Below are 16,949 nucleotides of genomic sequence, written 5' to 3'. Positions count from 1 at the left end.
AGGTAAGGCTGGAAAAAAGGTTGGTTAAGGTACTCAAGAGGATCCTTTGTTGGTGTCTGCTCTACTGCTGTAACCAACAGAAGTGAAGTCTTTACTTGACGTTTACAAACCCACTTTTTTACTTGTAGGGCAGAGGCAATTGGAGTTGAAGGAGAGTCTCTAGAACTAGTTAGCTCAATAAGTTTTCCCTGGTGGACAAACTAGATAATGGCTGCGAAAATTGATTGATGGATCATAGTCGTAGAGCCACTGTTGTCCGAGTATGACATCGTACCGAGATGTCGAAGTTAAACTTGTCCGTATAATGTTGGATGCGAAAAGACAAGTTTTTGATACTGGTGTTGCACAAGAAGGTAGTTCCATTTGCGAGTTCAATTTGATAGTCCATGGGACTAGGACTGGTGGTCAACTGAAGTTTTTCAACCATAGAACCAGCTAGGAAGTTATGAGAGCAGCCACTGTCGATGAGGATAGTGACCGTTGTTCCACGAATCAATCCTTGGACACAAAGTACTTGAGTGGCCGGGGAAGGTTCGAGATTGCTGGCAAGGATCATGTGGATGGTATTTGCCATTCGAATAACTTTGCCTTTCTTGTCTTGTGCTGGGGTAGCATCCTCTGTTTGGGAAGTGCTAAGTTCCATATTGGAATTTTGCTTTGGTCGCCTGGGACAATCGAACCATCTATGGTCGCCTATACAAATGGTACAATGTCCTTTTGTGCTGGAGTTGTTCTTCTTGTCAGTGGCCGCACCTTTATGTTGGTAATAGAGGTCATGACTTTGTGAAGAGGAAGAGGCGCGATCCTTGGAGGAGTGCTTCTGTTGGGATCCAGCATAACGATTTTTGAGACTTGTGGGGATCTTGAGACTGTCGCTGACCTTGATTACCTGAGTTTTTTCTAAACTTGGGGTTATCTTGAGGGCGAGCACCCTTGGCCATAGTAGAGTTCTGTGTTCTAGTTAGAACTCTGCTTCCCTGTGTTTTGAAAATCGGTAATGTGCTCTGCGTAAGCAATAGCGTCAACTGTGGTGGTGATGTTTGCTTTGAGAACATCAATGCGTAACAAGGGATTTAGGCCTGAGATGAAAGCATGAAGGCAATCATCATCAGTTAAACCATCGATCTCTAGCACCAATGTGGTGAATTGAGAGATATAGGAAGACAGGGAGCCGTTTGCTCCAACTGTCGGAGTTTTAAACATGCTTGGAAGTCCGCATTGGCAGGTATGAACTCCTTATGGAGCACGTGTTTCAAAACGTTCCCAAGTTAACACACTTTTGCTGCCCTTTAAGCGTCATTGCCACCATAGGAAAGATGTATCCTTGAGGAGGGAGGCTACCAAGGCAATCTTTTTGCCTTCGGTGAGGTCAACAGTATCAAAGTACATGCGCAGTTTTGCGAGCCATTGGTCAACTGTTCGGCGATTTCGTTGACCAGTGTAGGCTTCCAGAAGTTTAATGTCAAGTGTTTTAGTTTTGGAAGCTTGGAGTAAGCGGTAGAGGACACTGAGTTCAATGTTTTGTGGTGTCATGTCATCCTCTAACTGCGAGAATCCTGGAGTTGTTGGACTTTCTGGACCAAGTCGGAGATGCTATCCTGAAGCTGAGAAATTTGATGTTGAAGTAGTGCTTCGCCTTGTAAGTTGACTTCAGGGGTCTTTTTTGGACTAGAGTCGCTTATCTCCGAAGAGGTTGCATGCGAGCGTTGCGACATATTTGAGGTCCTTGTGAGAAAAGCACGAACTTGCGCTCCAGTTTGTACCATTCCTGGAAGAAGATCCCTGAGGTTACTCATGTTGGAGGGGGCAGGCGAGGCAGGATGGAACCACCCGTGGAAATCTAGTAAAGGAGGTCCTGTCTGAGGTAACACTGGTGATGCCGAAGTGGGTGTTACTGCTCATAAGAGTATAGGGGTAGGTTGCAGAGTCCACGGATTTGAGAAGGGATAAGGAGCTGCTGTCGGGAATAAAGGATATCTAGGAGGAGTGCCTTTAGAGTGTAAATACTGTCTTGGGGAAGGTAAAACCTATGCAAGAGGATATGTGGGAGCTGAAGGAGGTGGAGAGAAATTGGGAGTAATGATGACAAAAATATTCCCATCCTAAACCCATGCTAGCCCCATCCATGTGCTAAGGCCCTAACATATATGTCTTGAATATTTCTCTTCCCATCCATTTGCATTCTCCCTCGCTCTCCTAGACATATAGTCGAGACATTTATGTCTAGGGTATTCAACGGGCCTTAGGGAGAAGGTAGAGCCAAGGTCTACTGCTCCTCTGACTCGATCTCCTACCAATCACATACAATACATATGAAACCCTCTCTAGGTATGCCCTCAGCCTGCCCACTCTCAATGCATAGTCAATAAGATGAGACCTGGAATTGCCTGATCGATATCCTCAAGAAATGAGGAAGGACAATCGGTGCATATCCCCATGGGTCAATGAAGCCCTCTTCTAAAATTTGCAAGCGGTGGTCCATATAGAAGCTGAGCTTCATAGAAAGCTTATTTGGTGCCAACCAAGTCCTAAATTTACAAGCAGCGGTCCATATAGAAGCTGAGCTTCATAGAAAGCTTATTGGGTGCCAACCAGGTCCTAATTGTGTGCAGGTGCCTATGTTGGGGTAAAGGCACTATGGCCACCCAAGTACAATTAGTACACTTAAGTACAGTTAGTACTTTTATTTGTTAAGTACACTAAGTACACCGTACTTAGTGTTGTAACCTTATCCTTTCATATAAAAGGTTGACTGTGTGCTAGGGGAGGTACACACATATGTTTTATCCCCACACGCTTGTGTGTGTCGGTGTGCTCCTTCTCTCTCCCTTATCACAACTGGTATCAGAGCTTGGAGCAGCACTCTCTCCCTATCCTCGCCTATTCTGCAGCTGCCTGGTTTCGTTTTTCTTGTGTGTGCCCAAACGTGGGTCTTAGTAGCAGCAGACAGAGAAGGAGAAGCAGTAGCAGCATTCGCTACTGCATCACACTAGGAGCAGCAGCAAGCTGCTCCAGCAGCGCCAACAGCTGCTAGCGCTGCCAGCGCTATCAGCCGTCGTGGCCACCGGCGACGCCAGCAGCCAAGGCCACCTTTCAAGGTTTCTAATGTATAGTATATTGTTTTTGTTAATGGGTATGATGAGGTTTTCTTCCCTTCCCGTTCTTGTTCCCATCCCCTAGGACTTGCCCGTTCCTGTTTCCATTCCTAGGGAGCCTGCGTTCTATTGGCATGCACATTCTCCAATAACTATAGACTATACTACATGTAGACTATAATACTCATAACAATAGTAGGAGGGTTGGATATCAAGTGAACATGGGTTACGGGATAGCATAGGGCTGGATCGCTATTTTTAGCCGAGATTGCTATATATATAGATTGACTCATATATAGTGCTCGCTTTATATGGACGGAGCTATTCATAGCATTATGCTATCTATAGCGGGTTACCTTCTATATAGAGGGAGGGCCAGTGCTATTGTGTAGATCAGTTGAGCACTCCTCAACTGATGGATGGGGCTTGGACCCAGGCCGGGACTCTGGCCATCTACATGACGGATCATAGGTGGTGTATCGAAGGTCTTTTGGACGGGCTTAGGTGGTATGGGACGCCTGGGTTAGATACGGGCCTATGGATGAGTCGAGCTGTAGCCCCTGTAGCCCACGTGCTCGGGGGTGGTCGGGAGGATCGAGGCACCTGCACTATGATTCTGGTTGTATCGAGGACGAGATTCTAGGTCAATGATAGGGTCAGATCTTGCGGGGTCGTGTCACACCCCCTACCCCCGCCTCTTCCTCCCTCTTCTCTACCCCTTCTATCCTCTCCCGATCAGCTGCCCCCTCCCCTCTCAGCCCGCTCCCACTCCTTCCCCCCGCTCCTGCCTCAGCCCTCCCTCTTCCCCGCTCCCCACCCCCCGCATTCTTTTTCCTTCTTCCTGTCTCCCCCTTCTTCCTTCTCCCGCAACATTTTTTGGAGCGGATGGAGCCCCAAAAATGTCCGAGTCGGCCTCCTTACCTCGATTGGCGATGGATATTCCGTCAGCCAATCCTACTCCACCTCCACCGGCCCCGAAAACTATTACTTTTTCTAAAGACGAGTTGCAACAGCTCAAGAAGGACGTAGAGATTGAATGCTCTACCACGTTGCTCGCACGCATCCTCAGGTCTCACCCTTCCAAATCCCAAGCTAGAGACTCGATGCTTGCGGCTCTCCCCCTAGACCTCACTCCACGATTGTTAGATGTTTGTCTTCTGAGACGAGATTTTTTCCAGGTTGTTTTTGACACTCTAAAGGCTGCGAGCACAGTGCTCAAAGCTGAGTTTTTACAGCTGGGACATAGGAAGATCTTCTTTGACGCCTTTGATATTGATTTCGACCCAGTGGAGATAGATAAGGAAATCTTTTCGCTCTTCATCAGATTTCCCCGGCTTCCCCAGGTTTACCATCGACTTCTTTCTTTTATTAGGGAGCATTTTGGCGCGGTTGCTGAGATCCCACCCCTCCTTGGCTTGCCATTGACTGCAAAAGAGGCAACCAGGGCTGATGGGGTACCTAGAGTTAGGGTCCTCTCTAAGGATCCTAACCTCACGATGGACCATGTTATGATCCAACGCCTGGATGGTTCCTTTTTTTGCCAGAGAGTAGAGATTACAGGCAGGCAAGACCAGTGCAAAATATGCAAGACCATTGGACACTTTGCCAGGGATTGCCCCAGGAAGAAGAAAACGCCCAAGAAGTCCTCCGATACAGCTACCGCCCCACGGCCTCGACAGGGGGGTGGTACAGATCCAGCACCTGCTCCTCGGCCTCGACAAGGGGGTGGTACAAGTCCAGCACCTGCTCCTCAGCCTCGATAGGGGGGTGGTACAGGTCCAACACCTGCTCCTCGACCTCGACATGGCGGTCCTTCTCAGGATGGTGGTATAGCTCCTACTCGCTAGAGTACTCCTCCACTGAGCACTCCTTTGATACCGCCACCTTCTACCTCAGGTGCCTCTCGACCTTCTACCTCAGAGGCACCCGATGCATACCAGTGGGTTCCGGTTCGTGTGTAGATTGCTCCTTCAAGTTCACAAGGATACACTACTGCTGCCCTTTCTGGTATTAGCGACTTCTACCACTCAGTTGCTTGTACCAAGAGACAAGATATTCTCAGACGTGAGATTGGTGTTCGTCAGCAATTGGCAGCTTTGCAGAGGGAAGAGCAGAAACGGCCTTCAGATGCTTGGATTCAGGAGCACCTGGCTGTAGCAAGGGCTCATCAACAGATATTGCTTGATCAGAGAGCAAAGTATGCCTTTCATGCATGCGAGTCCTTCTGGATTCAGATGGGTGGCAGAGTCAATAAACACTTTTTCTCTACTCTTGGCCCTAGAAATAATAGAGAGAGTGTATCCCAACTTATTGACTCACATGGGGTTTTACAGACAGATCCAAATAGAGAGGATGCTAGACGGGTTATTTGGCAGAGCATCCCCTTGTTGGTGAAACCGAATATGCATGTTTTGCTTGATGCACCTTTCACCAACACAGAGTTCAGGATTGCATTTTCAGCCCTTCGAAGACAAGGGCAAGTGCCCAGGTTCGGATTGCCTCACCCCTTCTCTTTTCATTGCATTTTGGGATATGATTGGAGACTACATTACATCAGCCCTGCAGGGCGTTTGGGACTTTGGCGAGATGCTCAGGACGCTCACAGAGGGTCTCATCCACCTTATCCCGAAAGGAGGTTGCAGAAATTTAGTGTCCTAGTGGAGGCCTATCACACTTTAGGGGACATGTTACAAGATTTTAGCCAAGGCAATTAGCCTCCGATTGCAGCCCCTTCTTCTAGATCTTATTCATGACACTCAGACGGGATTTGTGCATGGCAAAAGTATTTTTGATAACATTTTCTCTTTTTGGGAAGCGTCAGAGTGGGCCATGCAGAGCGGCCAAGAATCTAGCCATTCTACTCTTGGATTTTGAGAAATCTTATGACAGAGTAGATTGGGGTTTTTTGGAGGGCACCCTTCTATGTTTTGGCTTTACTGATGCTTGGATCAGAGATGTTTCCTCTTTGTATAGATCAGCCCACAGCCAAGTACTTATTGGTGGGGTAAGGGATGAGAGATTTCAGATTTCCAGATCAGTCCGTCAGGGATGCCCCCTTGCTTCTTTTCTATTTTTGTTCGTCGCTGAAGCTATGAGTATCTATGTTAGATCTCAAGCTGACATCTTTGGGTTGAGACTTCCCATCAGAATGGAAGAGGAGCTACTTGACAATGAGTTGGCAGATGACAGCAGTTTACTAGATGCCACACCACAGACGCTCACTTCTTTCAGGATAGCATAAATCCAATGGCTTTTGGATCAGTGATGAGGACACTCCAGTTTGGGGGCTTGACATAGGATTCACTTGGGTTCAAAGGGAAGTGCCTCTCAGGTATTTGGGCTACCAGGTCGGCTTGGATATTTCTTCCACGCAGCAGTTTGCTCCCGTGTTGGACAGCATCAGGAGGAAGCTCCTTTTTTGGAGCTCAGCCAAGCTGGATCTTGCCTCTAGAGTTGTGGTGGTCAACCAGGTCCTCTTGGCCACGGCCTGGTTTGTTTGTTCATGCTGGTGCTGTTCTAGGGACTGCATCACTCAGCTCAGGAATTTTCTTTGGAATGGGCTTGATGGGACAGCAGCTGCATTAGCCAGGGTGGCTTGGGAGACCCTCATCCTCCCTACACAAGAAGGGAGTCTCAATATTATTGATCAAGATTTACAGTGCAGAGTTTTACTCTGCAAGATGATGGTGGGGGGACTTATGCCAGGGTAGCAGCCGTGAAAGGCATTTCTCATTAGCAGCATATAGACGTGCACATCTTCTTCAGGAGGAGACTGGATGAGTAGTATTAGGTGGATTTTCACCACAACACACCTCAGATCACCTTCGTCACCTCTCATGGTTGCCATACTGAAAGCATGGCCCAGTTTCAGAAGCACTCTTCAGCAGATTCCTCCTTCCTCTCGTGAAGAGATTGATAGACAACTGATCATGTGGAATGACAGTATATTGGATGATCATGGCAGACCACTGTGCCACACTCTACATGCAGTGGTCCAGGTGGGAGAGGAGACCCGCATCATCTTTGGGGTCACGGAAAGCTTTTCGGAGGCTTCTAGAGGAGACCAAATCTCAGTTGACAGGACATCTAAGAGGGAGTGCACGGAGGATCCTGCAGATTGAGGCAGACCTTTCAGCGGATTGGGTAGACACATAAGATATGCCACTCACTGGCTCCACTTGGGCAGGTACTTTTACGAGCGGCGGTGTTCCTCTTCAGGTTTTGGCCTTTCGAGATGCACATGAGGATGCTTTAGTTTTTAGTGTGCATGATGGTGGCAGAGTGCTCAGGTCCACAGAGGACATCTTGCTTGAGTCTCCTTTTCAGCCTATCAGGGTTGTAGGACATTTGGTGCAGGGATCAGATTCAAAGTGGTTCCTCGTCCCAAACCCCCGGCTACTCTCCACTAGATCTTGGAGGCTTCGGCTCTACGGGGGAGTTTCCATTAGGTGATTGCAGTGGGACCTTGGAGAGTGGGAGTGGATTGACGCAAGGCATCGAGAGAAGAGCATCCCTTTCTTTGGTTACACGGTCAGTAATGCCAGGAGATTCCAGCTCAGTAGTAGAGGTTGGAGACCTTCCAGAGTTCCTCATTAGGAGACATTTGATATCATTGCGGATTTGCAGAGGTGCTTCTGGAGGAGACTCTGGAAATCCCACAGGAATAGAAAGATCACTCTCTTCTTTTGGCTCTCTATCCATGGTGGGATTGCAGTGGACCTTTGGAGATCTAGGTTCGAAGCCGACCCTACTTGCCCTCGTTCCCTCTCTGCTTTGGAGACTATTCAGCATTGCTTATGGGATTGCAGACAGGCGAGGATGTTTTTTTTTTGGGGTGGGCAAAAAAGAGACTTCTATTAAGTATTAAAGAAAACCGTTAGAGCAAGCTCCATACGAGAATACGGGATACACCATGCAATGCACGAAAAGCTCAAGAGCCAAAAAGAAAGGATTGGGGCTGATAGTGCTATCTCAATCCGGTAGCAACCTCCGAGAAAAACGGAGAACCCCTACAAACTCGAAGAAACACAATCCTCCTAGAAGAGGCTGCCCGTGAAGGGCCCTGCATGCTAGCCCATATGGCTATCAAAGTGTGAACCGTGTCACTCCAAATACCCGTGAACACCTATGATGGGTGTATCTGGGTGTCATCCAAGGCCTCTATGCATCTGGCTCTCCAAATGCGCCAAGAGGAAATGCTAGCCAAAATCTCCCAAGAGGTGTCCATTGAAACATGTGAAGCTCTAAAAGGAATATGTGTAGATCCTGAAGAGAGCAGGGCTCTATCTCCTGTCGGCGGATTGAGAGTGCCCAAGAAGAAGGCTCGCTCTCATAAAACACCTGGGGCCCAGTAAGGGATAACCATGCGACCAAGCTCCAAGTCATCAAGAAAGGGGAAGTATGAAAAATTCTGACTATCCGAGCAATTCCTTTCCAAACAATTCTCGCTTGATTGCAGTCCCAAAGGCAATGTCGCACTGACTCCTCTGCAGAATGACAATGAGGGCAAGTGGGATCAGCCCCAAATCGTGATCTCCACAGATTCACTGCAATCCCTCCATGAATAGAAAGCCAAAAGAAAAGAGTGATCTTTCTATTTCTGAGGGATTTCCAGAGCCTCCTCTAGAAATTCCTACGTAAATCTGCAGTGATGAAGAAGCTATCCCAATGTGGGGCTCTGGAGGGAATCCAACCTCTACTGCTCAGCTGAAATCTCCTGGCATTACCAACCGTGAAACGAAAGAAGGGAATCCCCCTCTCTCGGTGCCCATGATCTATCCACTCCCACTCTCTTGGGTCCCACTACAAGCATCTAATAGGTGCACCTCCATATAACCACAACCTCCAAGATCCCAGGGCCAAGAGCAGAGGATCGGGGTCTAAGTACAAAACCAGCAATCCTGACAGGTTGAAAGGCAACCTCTAGAAGAATATCATCCGTAGATCTAGAGAGTACACCTCCATCCCCAACGTCAAAGACCAAAGCATCTTCCCTGAAACCTCAAAGAGCAATCACCTGTAGAGGAACTGCTGTCCTCGAAAAAGCTCCCATCCAAGTGGTGGAAGTAATAGGCACCTCAACTGTCCATTCCACCGGGATGGCTGCATCTATCTGCTGAATCCTACGTGCTACCCCTCTGAGGTGATTCACGGATTGTAGTCTCTGATCCTTAGGTAGCCTGATAAAAGCCTTCAAGTGCGTACTGTGTAGGCAAGGCCTCTCTCCCATCCAGACCACTGCATATAATGGAAAGTGCCCAGAGGTCTGCCATGCTCATCAAGTATACTATCGTTCCAAATGATCGGCTGTCTATCAATCTCTTCAAGGGTAGAGGGCGGAACCCTTCGAAGAGTGTTCCTGAAGCTCCCCCAAGCTTTGAGGATGGCAGTCATGAGAGGAGAGGCAAGAGACCTGAGAGAGGCGGAAGAAAAACTCCAGCGAGGGCTGTCCACCCAATCATCTCCTAAGGTAGGTGTGCAAGCCTGAATGCGTCCAAAAAAGAAATCCTTCCAAGGTTCCTGCTCAGGCATGAGTCCCCTCACCACCACCTTACAAAGCAATGCCCTGCACTGCAAGTCCGGGTCAATGATATTAAGTCCCCCTTCCCATGTAGGGCGAGGATGGATTTGGATGGGGGTAGCCAGGATTTTCAGTCACTTTGCCACTCCCCATTCTTTATGACATGGGGCTCAGTGGCCTGGCTTTCTCTTACAAGGCCTCAGGTATTCTATGAGAGACTTGACTCCTCTCAGGCCATTTCGATTCGACGTCTTCAAGTTGAGTCATGTTCGTTGGATGTGGTACCACACCTTCCTTTTGCAGCTGTACATGCCTCTGTGGATACCTCTTGGGAGATTCTAGCGAGGATAGCATTCTGGCATATCTGGAGAGCTAGATGTGCAAAGGCATTGGAGGGAACTCATGTTCATCCCTTGCACACAGTGGCTAGTATCTGGACAGACACCGTACATACTTTGATGGCCGTATGAATGAGTATGTAGGGAGACTCCCGCGCAGCCTCAACTAGGAGGGCTTCTTTCTTCAGGGAATGGAAGGATTCTCCTTTCTTCTCTAACTTCTACAGGGTTGAGGTGGCACTTTCAGCCTCAACCTTGGTTGTTTTCCACCTCACTTTGAGGGGGTTTATTTATCCTCATGATTTCATGATGTATTCCGCTACGAGCTTGCTCTCACGGGTTTTCTCTTACTTAACAGAAGTCTATTTATTGAAAAAAAAAAGCCCCTTGTTCTGAGGAACGTGTGGAACTCATCCTCTCAAAACACGAGACATGGTGCAGTTATAATCTCACGACAGTCACTCACAAGGTTGCAAACCATAAACTCCATCACACATAGCAGAGACTGGCTACTATGGCATCCCCACCAACGTCATCAAGGCCCAATGATTGGTGTAGACCATAACATAAACATATTCTTTCATCACAGATATATCCACACACCCACACATACTTAAGCATCCATTTATACCAAAGTTTTCATACTAAGTTTCTGTTAGTATTCTGGAGGAGGTGGACATACTCAACCTTGACAAAAGCTAGCACTAAGGAGAAGGCTAATCAAGAAGCAGTCCACATTCTCTTCACCCAAGCTACAACTGCTTGTGAAAACCAAACGATTTTATTTTAGTATAGTCCACATTCCCTTCATTCAAGCTACAACTGCTTGTGAAAACTATACAATTTCATTTTAGTCTCTCCCAAACTATGCCCCTTGTTTTGTGCATAGTTTGAAACATACTTGTCAAGTACGTCAATAGTTAAGTTTGACAAAATGTTACAAACAATTTGCACAGAAGCTTCAAGGTAATCAATATATGTGCTTCTTTCCATTTTGAATTTGTCTTCCTTCTATCCACTACGCAATACCCACATGTACTTCCAGTTAGTGCAAAGCATGCTTTGATTAAGGCTTGCCATATGCTAGACTTAGAGCATTATCAATCTATGGCCCAATCTCAAGCGCAAAGTCTGAAACTTTGCAAGAGGATCCCGCTCCTGCTAACAGGTTTTATAGTACCTTTCTAGTGAATTCCAGCAGGAAAAAAAACCCATTTAGATGACTAAATTAATACTTTACTACATTATTGAATAAGTTATTCAAAGCTCAAGCTAAGCAAGATATTCTGATGAGAACACTTATGTGTTGGATGAACTTGCATGATAGCAAGGGTCAAGCACCTGTAGTTAATGCCAAACAAGGACAAAACGAGAAAACTATGGCATATTAGATGTATCTCTACTCTATAAGGCATCAATTGTTATATGAATGTCATGATAGTTTGAGTGCGGGGACGCCCGAGGATTCAAAAGATGTATACTACTTTGAAAAGACAATTATTTTCACCTGGTGCCACAAGTGCCAAGTTAATGAGGCAGAACGGCTTAAGTTAAGCGGTTTGCTACATCAACTAAGATTCTACAGGACAAATATATCTCTATGGACTTAATTATTGATTTACCAAGCACAAATAGAAGTCATGACTTTGTGTACATAATAGTCGATCTATTGAGCAAGATGTCTCATTTCATTCCAATTATGAAAGATATGAAAATCCTTGAGTTGGTGAAGGAGTTTTCAGGTTATAATGTTTGCTAATGGTATTGTCACTGGTCATTGATTGGGATGATAAGTTGATTGCCACTCTTGGAGATATGTCTTTCATAATCTCAACCACAAAAAGTACAATGCTAGATGAGCCTTTGTCCTTGACCAATATAGTCATGAGCAATAGTCCAGCCCTTCTTGCTACAAGATCAAAATGTTTAACCTAGTCGCAAACAGCTGGCTAAGAGCCACAAGGAAGGAAGGTCCCCTAATGTGATATGTGCCTCAGTGCGCTGATGAGTCTGACACATCTCAACAACTTAAGAAAACATGGAAAAATTTAAGAGAGCAAAATGTGTCACATTTTCTATGTATAACAAAGCATTATCATGAATGTTGAAGAAACAACAAAGCATCCACCCCCCCCCCCCCAAAAAAACAAAAAGAAATAAAAGTCAGCTGACTTACCACAGCAGCACATTGTGGGAATAACCAGTCGTGTGGACAATTCTCCAGGAGAAATATGCAGTCAGTTGCCTCTTTTACTGCAGGCAAACAGCTGCAAATTATTACATCGGTGACTTTGTTGTTTCAAGACAGCTGCTAGTGTGTGTGTGTGTGTGTGAAAGGTTCTTTTACAAAAAAGAGTGTGCGCGCGCGAGCGCGTGCGTGCGTGCTGTCCCACTCTGGGACAGCTATAAATGTAAATGCTTTCTTAATGCAAAATTTCTTTTACCCAAAGTCTGTGGACACGTATGTGATTTGGGGTGTGTGTGTGTGTGTGTGTGTGTGTGTGTGTGTTTGTGTGTGTGTGTAGTGTGTGTGTGTGAGAAGTGAGGGAGTGTGTGTGTGTGTGTGTGTGTGCGCGTGTGCGAGCGAGGAGCGATGGAGCCTTCCTCCTCTACCTCACCAGCCTCGTCTCCCTCGCCGCTCCTGTCCGTACAGCCAGCTTCGTCGTTTTCTCTGCCTTCCGTACAGCTGCCGTCAGCTGTACGGTCTTCCGTACCATTTCTATGCAGCCCGATGTCCTCCGTCCAGACCCTCGTATAGTTTCCCGTCCCATCTCCGTACCCTCTGCAACCTCCCGTATGAACTTCCGTACTTGCTGTACGGCGGTCCGTACAAGATGTACGGTCCGCCGTACAAACCACCGAACAATTTCCTGTACAGTCTCCGTACCCCTTGCAATCCCCCATCTAGCCTTCCGTACCCGATGTACGGCCATCCGTACAGGCTGTACGGTCAACCGTACAGGCTATACGGCCAATTGTGTAGCCTCTTTCCTCCCCTTTTGTCTTCTCTGCCTCTGTGCCTCCTTCTGCGTCTGCCTCTCCTACTCATGTCTTTCTTCGGCGGAAGCATGGTGGTTTATTTGCCTCGCCTTTCATCAAATCGGCAAAGCTAGACATTTCTGATGGCCCTTCTTCTTCCCTCCAGCTGGATCTTCTTCGCCAATTGTGCTCTATCTCAGTCGCAGAAATTCCTTCATCGAATTCTCCACTTGTTTGTTCCTTGGATTCTGCCCTTTTGGTCTCTGGTCTTCGACAGGCTCAGCAACCTGGCATCTACCTCTACTTCATGGGCAGGGTTTTATCTTCGGCTCAGCTTCTCGTCTTTGGGCTGATGTTGCAGTGGGTCCGGATTGTATTTCTTCCTTTGTCTTTCTGGGCAAAGGATTTTATTATGCCCACTGCTCTTCGACTAAGGTGGTAGAGCACCTTGTCAGTGATGCAAGTGTTCCCGGGGCTAGTTTCTTTGCCTATGTTATGCCATGGGATCCACTTTTCGATCCTTCTGCAACCCTTCTGACTCATTGTCTGGTTTGGATTACTCTCAATGCGCTGCCTGTGCCTCTCTTTCAGCATCTTCCAACTCTTGCAGCTTTTTTGGGAAGGCCTCTTCATGTTCCGAGATAGGAGTTCTTGCAAGCCTCCTGTGATGTTCGTCTTTGCATTTTGTGGGACATGACGCAGCCTGTACCATCTACTTTGGATCTTCATTTGGGACTTGCCCATCCGCTGCGCATCAGACTCCACTTTGCATCTTTTCCCACTGCATGTTATCGGTGCCGACAGGTTGGCCATTTTGCGCGTGCTTGCCCTTCTACATCCAAGCCTTGTCCTCCTGCTCCTTCTTCAGCTGTCAAGGTTACTCTCCCTTCTCCTCCGGTTTCTACTAAGGTTTCTTTGGTAAAGCCCTCTATTGCACTGAAGCACTACTGGAGGAAGGTTGATAAATCACAGGCAAATCTTCCTCTTGCTAAAGAAGCTCAGGATTGCACACTTGTTGAGCACAATCAGTTTCTTTCTACTCACGATATGGAGGTACCCATTACAGAGGGCATTTTACAGGATCATTTATGTCAGATGGATGTGAAGACAGCTTTTCTTCACGGAGATCTCCATGATGAGATCTATATGAGTCAACCAGAGGGATATGCTGTTAGAGGGAAAGAGCAGCTTGTGTGTAAGCTCAAGAGGAGCTTGTATGGACTCAAGCAGGCGCCAAGAGAATGGTACAAGAAGTTTGATGCCTTCATGCAGTCCCAAGGGTATCATAGGTGTGAGACCGATCATTGCTTGTACACCAAACGGGCAAAGGATGGCAGTTTGATGCTACTCATTCTATATGTGGATGACATGCTTATTGCCAGTAAATCTCAGCATGAGATTAGTGCTTTAAAGAAACAACTGCATAAGTCTTTTGACATGGAAGACTTGGGTGATGCAAATCATATTCTTGGCATGAGGATTACTCGTGACAAGTCCGAGGGACTTTTGTTTCTGTCATAGAAAGAGTACATTGACAAAGTACTGCAGCGCTTTAAAATGGAGGGGGGGAAGTCTATTAGTACCCCGTTGCCTCCACATTTAAAACTCAGCAGTAAGGACAGCCCCAAATCAGATGCTGATAAGGCTGAAATGGCCAAGGTTCCGTATGCATCTGCAGTTGGATCTTTGATGTATGCCATGGTTGCCACTCGTCCGGATATTGCTTTTGCGGTGGGAGTCATCAGCAGGTATATGGCAAATCCACGCAAGAGGCACTGGGAAGCAGTGAAAGGTGTCTTGAGGTATCTCAAGGGTACCAAAGACTTGTGCATATGCTATGGTAGGCAGGATGCATCGGTGCATGGTTTTACAGATTCAGACTATGCAGGGAATGCAGATAACCGGAAGTCTACTACTGGTTATATTTTCACACTTGCAGGAGGTGCTATATCATGGGTGTCTCGGTTGCAGAAATGCGTTGCACTGTCAACTACAGAAGCTGAATATGTTGCAGCCACTGAGGCTTGCAAGGAAGCAATATGGCTTACTCGGCTGGTGGGAGATTTGGGCATTACAGGAGATATGCCAGTTCTACATTGTGATAGTCAGAGTGCTATCATGTTGGCAAAGAATCCGGTCTTTCATCAGAAGACCAGGCACATAGAAGTGAAATATCATTTCATCAGGGAGGTACTGGAAGACAAGCGACTTGAGCTTGTGAAAGTGCATACTGATGATAATCCTGCAAATTTGCTCACTAAGAGCTTGCCTACAGAGCGGTTTGCACATTGCCGCCACATCATGGGATTAGGATGAGACCATTCTTATTATATGGTCTTGTATACAGTAACTGTATATTGCTGTAATTTTTATTCTTTTCTCCCCTTTAGGCACATTGGCCTTTAGGTGGGAGGTTGTTGGGGTAAAGGCACATTGCCAACCCTTCATTAAAGATAGAACACCTATGACTATCTTAAGACAGTCATAGGGTAAAACCTAATCCTAATAAAACTAAAGAGTTTGTGGTGTGGCTCATCACTTCACACCCGCACATTGGAGTCTTCTCTCTCTCTCACTCTCTCCCTCTCATTTCCCCATCAGGCCCTTCAGTACCTAATGGAAACTCCCCCGTAAAGCGAAAGCCTCCAAGACCCGGTGGAGAGAAGCCGGGGGTCTGGGTCGAGGAACCACTCTGAATCTGATCCCTACACCAAAAGACCTACAACCCTAATAGGTTGAAAAGCAGACTCAAGCAAGATGTCCTTTGCGGATCTGAGCAATCTACCACCATCCTGCACAGTAAAAATCAAAGCATCTTGCTGTGCATCTCGAAAGGCCAAAACCTGAAGCGGAACCCCATCTCTCGTAAAAGTACCTATGTCTACCAACTCCTCTGAAAGGGCTGCCTCAATCTGCAAGATCCTCCTTGCACTCCCTCTGAGATGTCCTGTCAACCTTGATTTGGTCTCCTCTGGAAGCCTGCGGAAAGCTTTCTAAGACCCCATAGAAGAAGCAGGTCCCCTCTCCCACCTGGACCACTGCATGTAGAGTGAGGCACCCAGTGGTCTGCCATGATCATCTAAAATACTGTCATTCCACATGATCAATCTCTTCACGAGAGGAAGGAGAAATCCTCCAAAGAGTGCTCCTAAAACTGGCCCATGCTTTCAGAATGGCAACCATGAGAGGGGAAGAAGATGATCTGAGGTGTGCTGTGGTAAAGATCCACCTAATACTGCTCATGCAGTCTCCTCCTGAAGAAGGTGTGCATCTCTGAATGTTGCTAATAAGAAAGGCCTTCCACGGTTCCTGCCCTGGCATAAGTCCCCGCACCACCATCTTGCAAAGTAAAGCTCTGCACTGCAAATCTGGATCAATAATATTGAGACCCCCTTCCTGTGTGGTGAGGATGAGGGTCTCCCAAGGCACCCTGTCTAAGGTATCTGCTGTGCCATCAAGCTCTCCTGAGCTGAGTGATGCAGTCCCTAGAATAGCACCAACAAGAACAAACAAACCAGGCCGTAGCCAAGAGGACCTGGTTGACCACCACAACTCTAGAGGCAAGATCCAGCTTGGCCGAGCTCCAAAAAAGGAGCTTCCTCCTGATGCTCTCCAACACGGGAGCAAACTGCTGCGTGGAAGAAATATCCAAGCTGACCTGGCAGCCCAAATATCTGATAGGCACACCCCTCTGAACCCAAGTAAATCCTATGTCAAGCCCCCAAACTGGAGTGTCCTCATCACTGATCCATTTTTTTTTCTCTTTTATCACTTTACAGGTACCCCTTTTTGGGTTCCATCTTCTTCAGAAGACATGGCTGAATGCTCTTATGAAAAAACTTAAAAAGCAAAAGCAGGCTGACGGTTAGCGTGACCCCGTGCATGATTCTATTGAAGCACAACTGGTCTATGATGTCATGCATGAAGGATTTGTAGACACCAGGAAAGAGTGGAAAGACTTTGTTCCATCGGTTGGTCTCATGGTTGAAGTGGATGAAATTGTGGATCCAGTTAGAG

The 16,949-nt window shown here is 47.0% G+C and overlaps 1 protein-coding gene across 3 annotated transcripts in view; it reads right to left on the bottom strand.

The window, feature by feature from the left end:
• The window catches only part of LOC147893519 (sterol 3-beta-glucosyltransferase UGT80A2-like), a 115,182-nt gene that overhangs the window by 18,850 nt on the left and 79,383 nt on the right, over positions 1-16,949 (bottom strand). For all 3 annotated transcript variants that reach the window (XM_087385468.1, XM_087385469.1, XM_087385471.1), the window contains exon 11: positions 12,130-12,206. In XM_087385468.1, the coding sequence (XP_087241594.1) occupies positions 12,130-12,206 (77 nt within the window). The remainder of the gene's footprint in view (positions 1-12,129; positions 12,207-16,949) is intronic.

Source organism: Dipteris shenzhenensis, chromosome 15, assembly GCF_047967505.1.
Source record: "Dipteris shenzhenensis isolate YYH24624 ecotype China chromosome 15, Dip_SZ_1.0, whole genome shotgun sequence".
NCBI lineage: Eukaryota > Viridiplantae > Streptophyta > Polypodiopsida > Gleicheniales > Dipteridaceae > Dipteris > Dipteris shenzhenensis.
The sequence above is the reverse complement of the archived record's forward strand: the minus strand, read 5'-3'. Positions and strand labels throughout refer to the sequence as shown.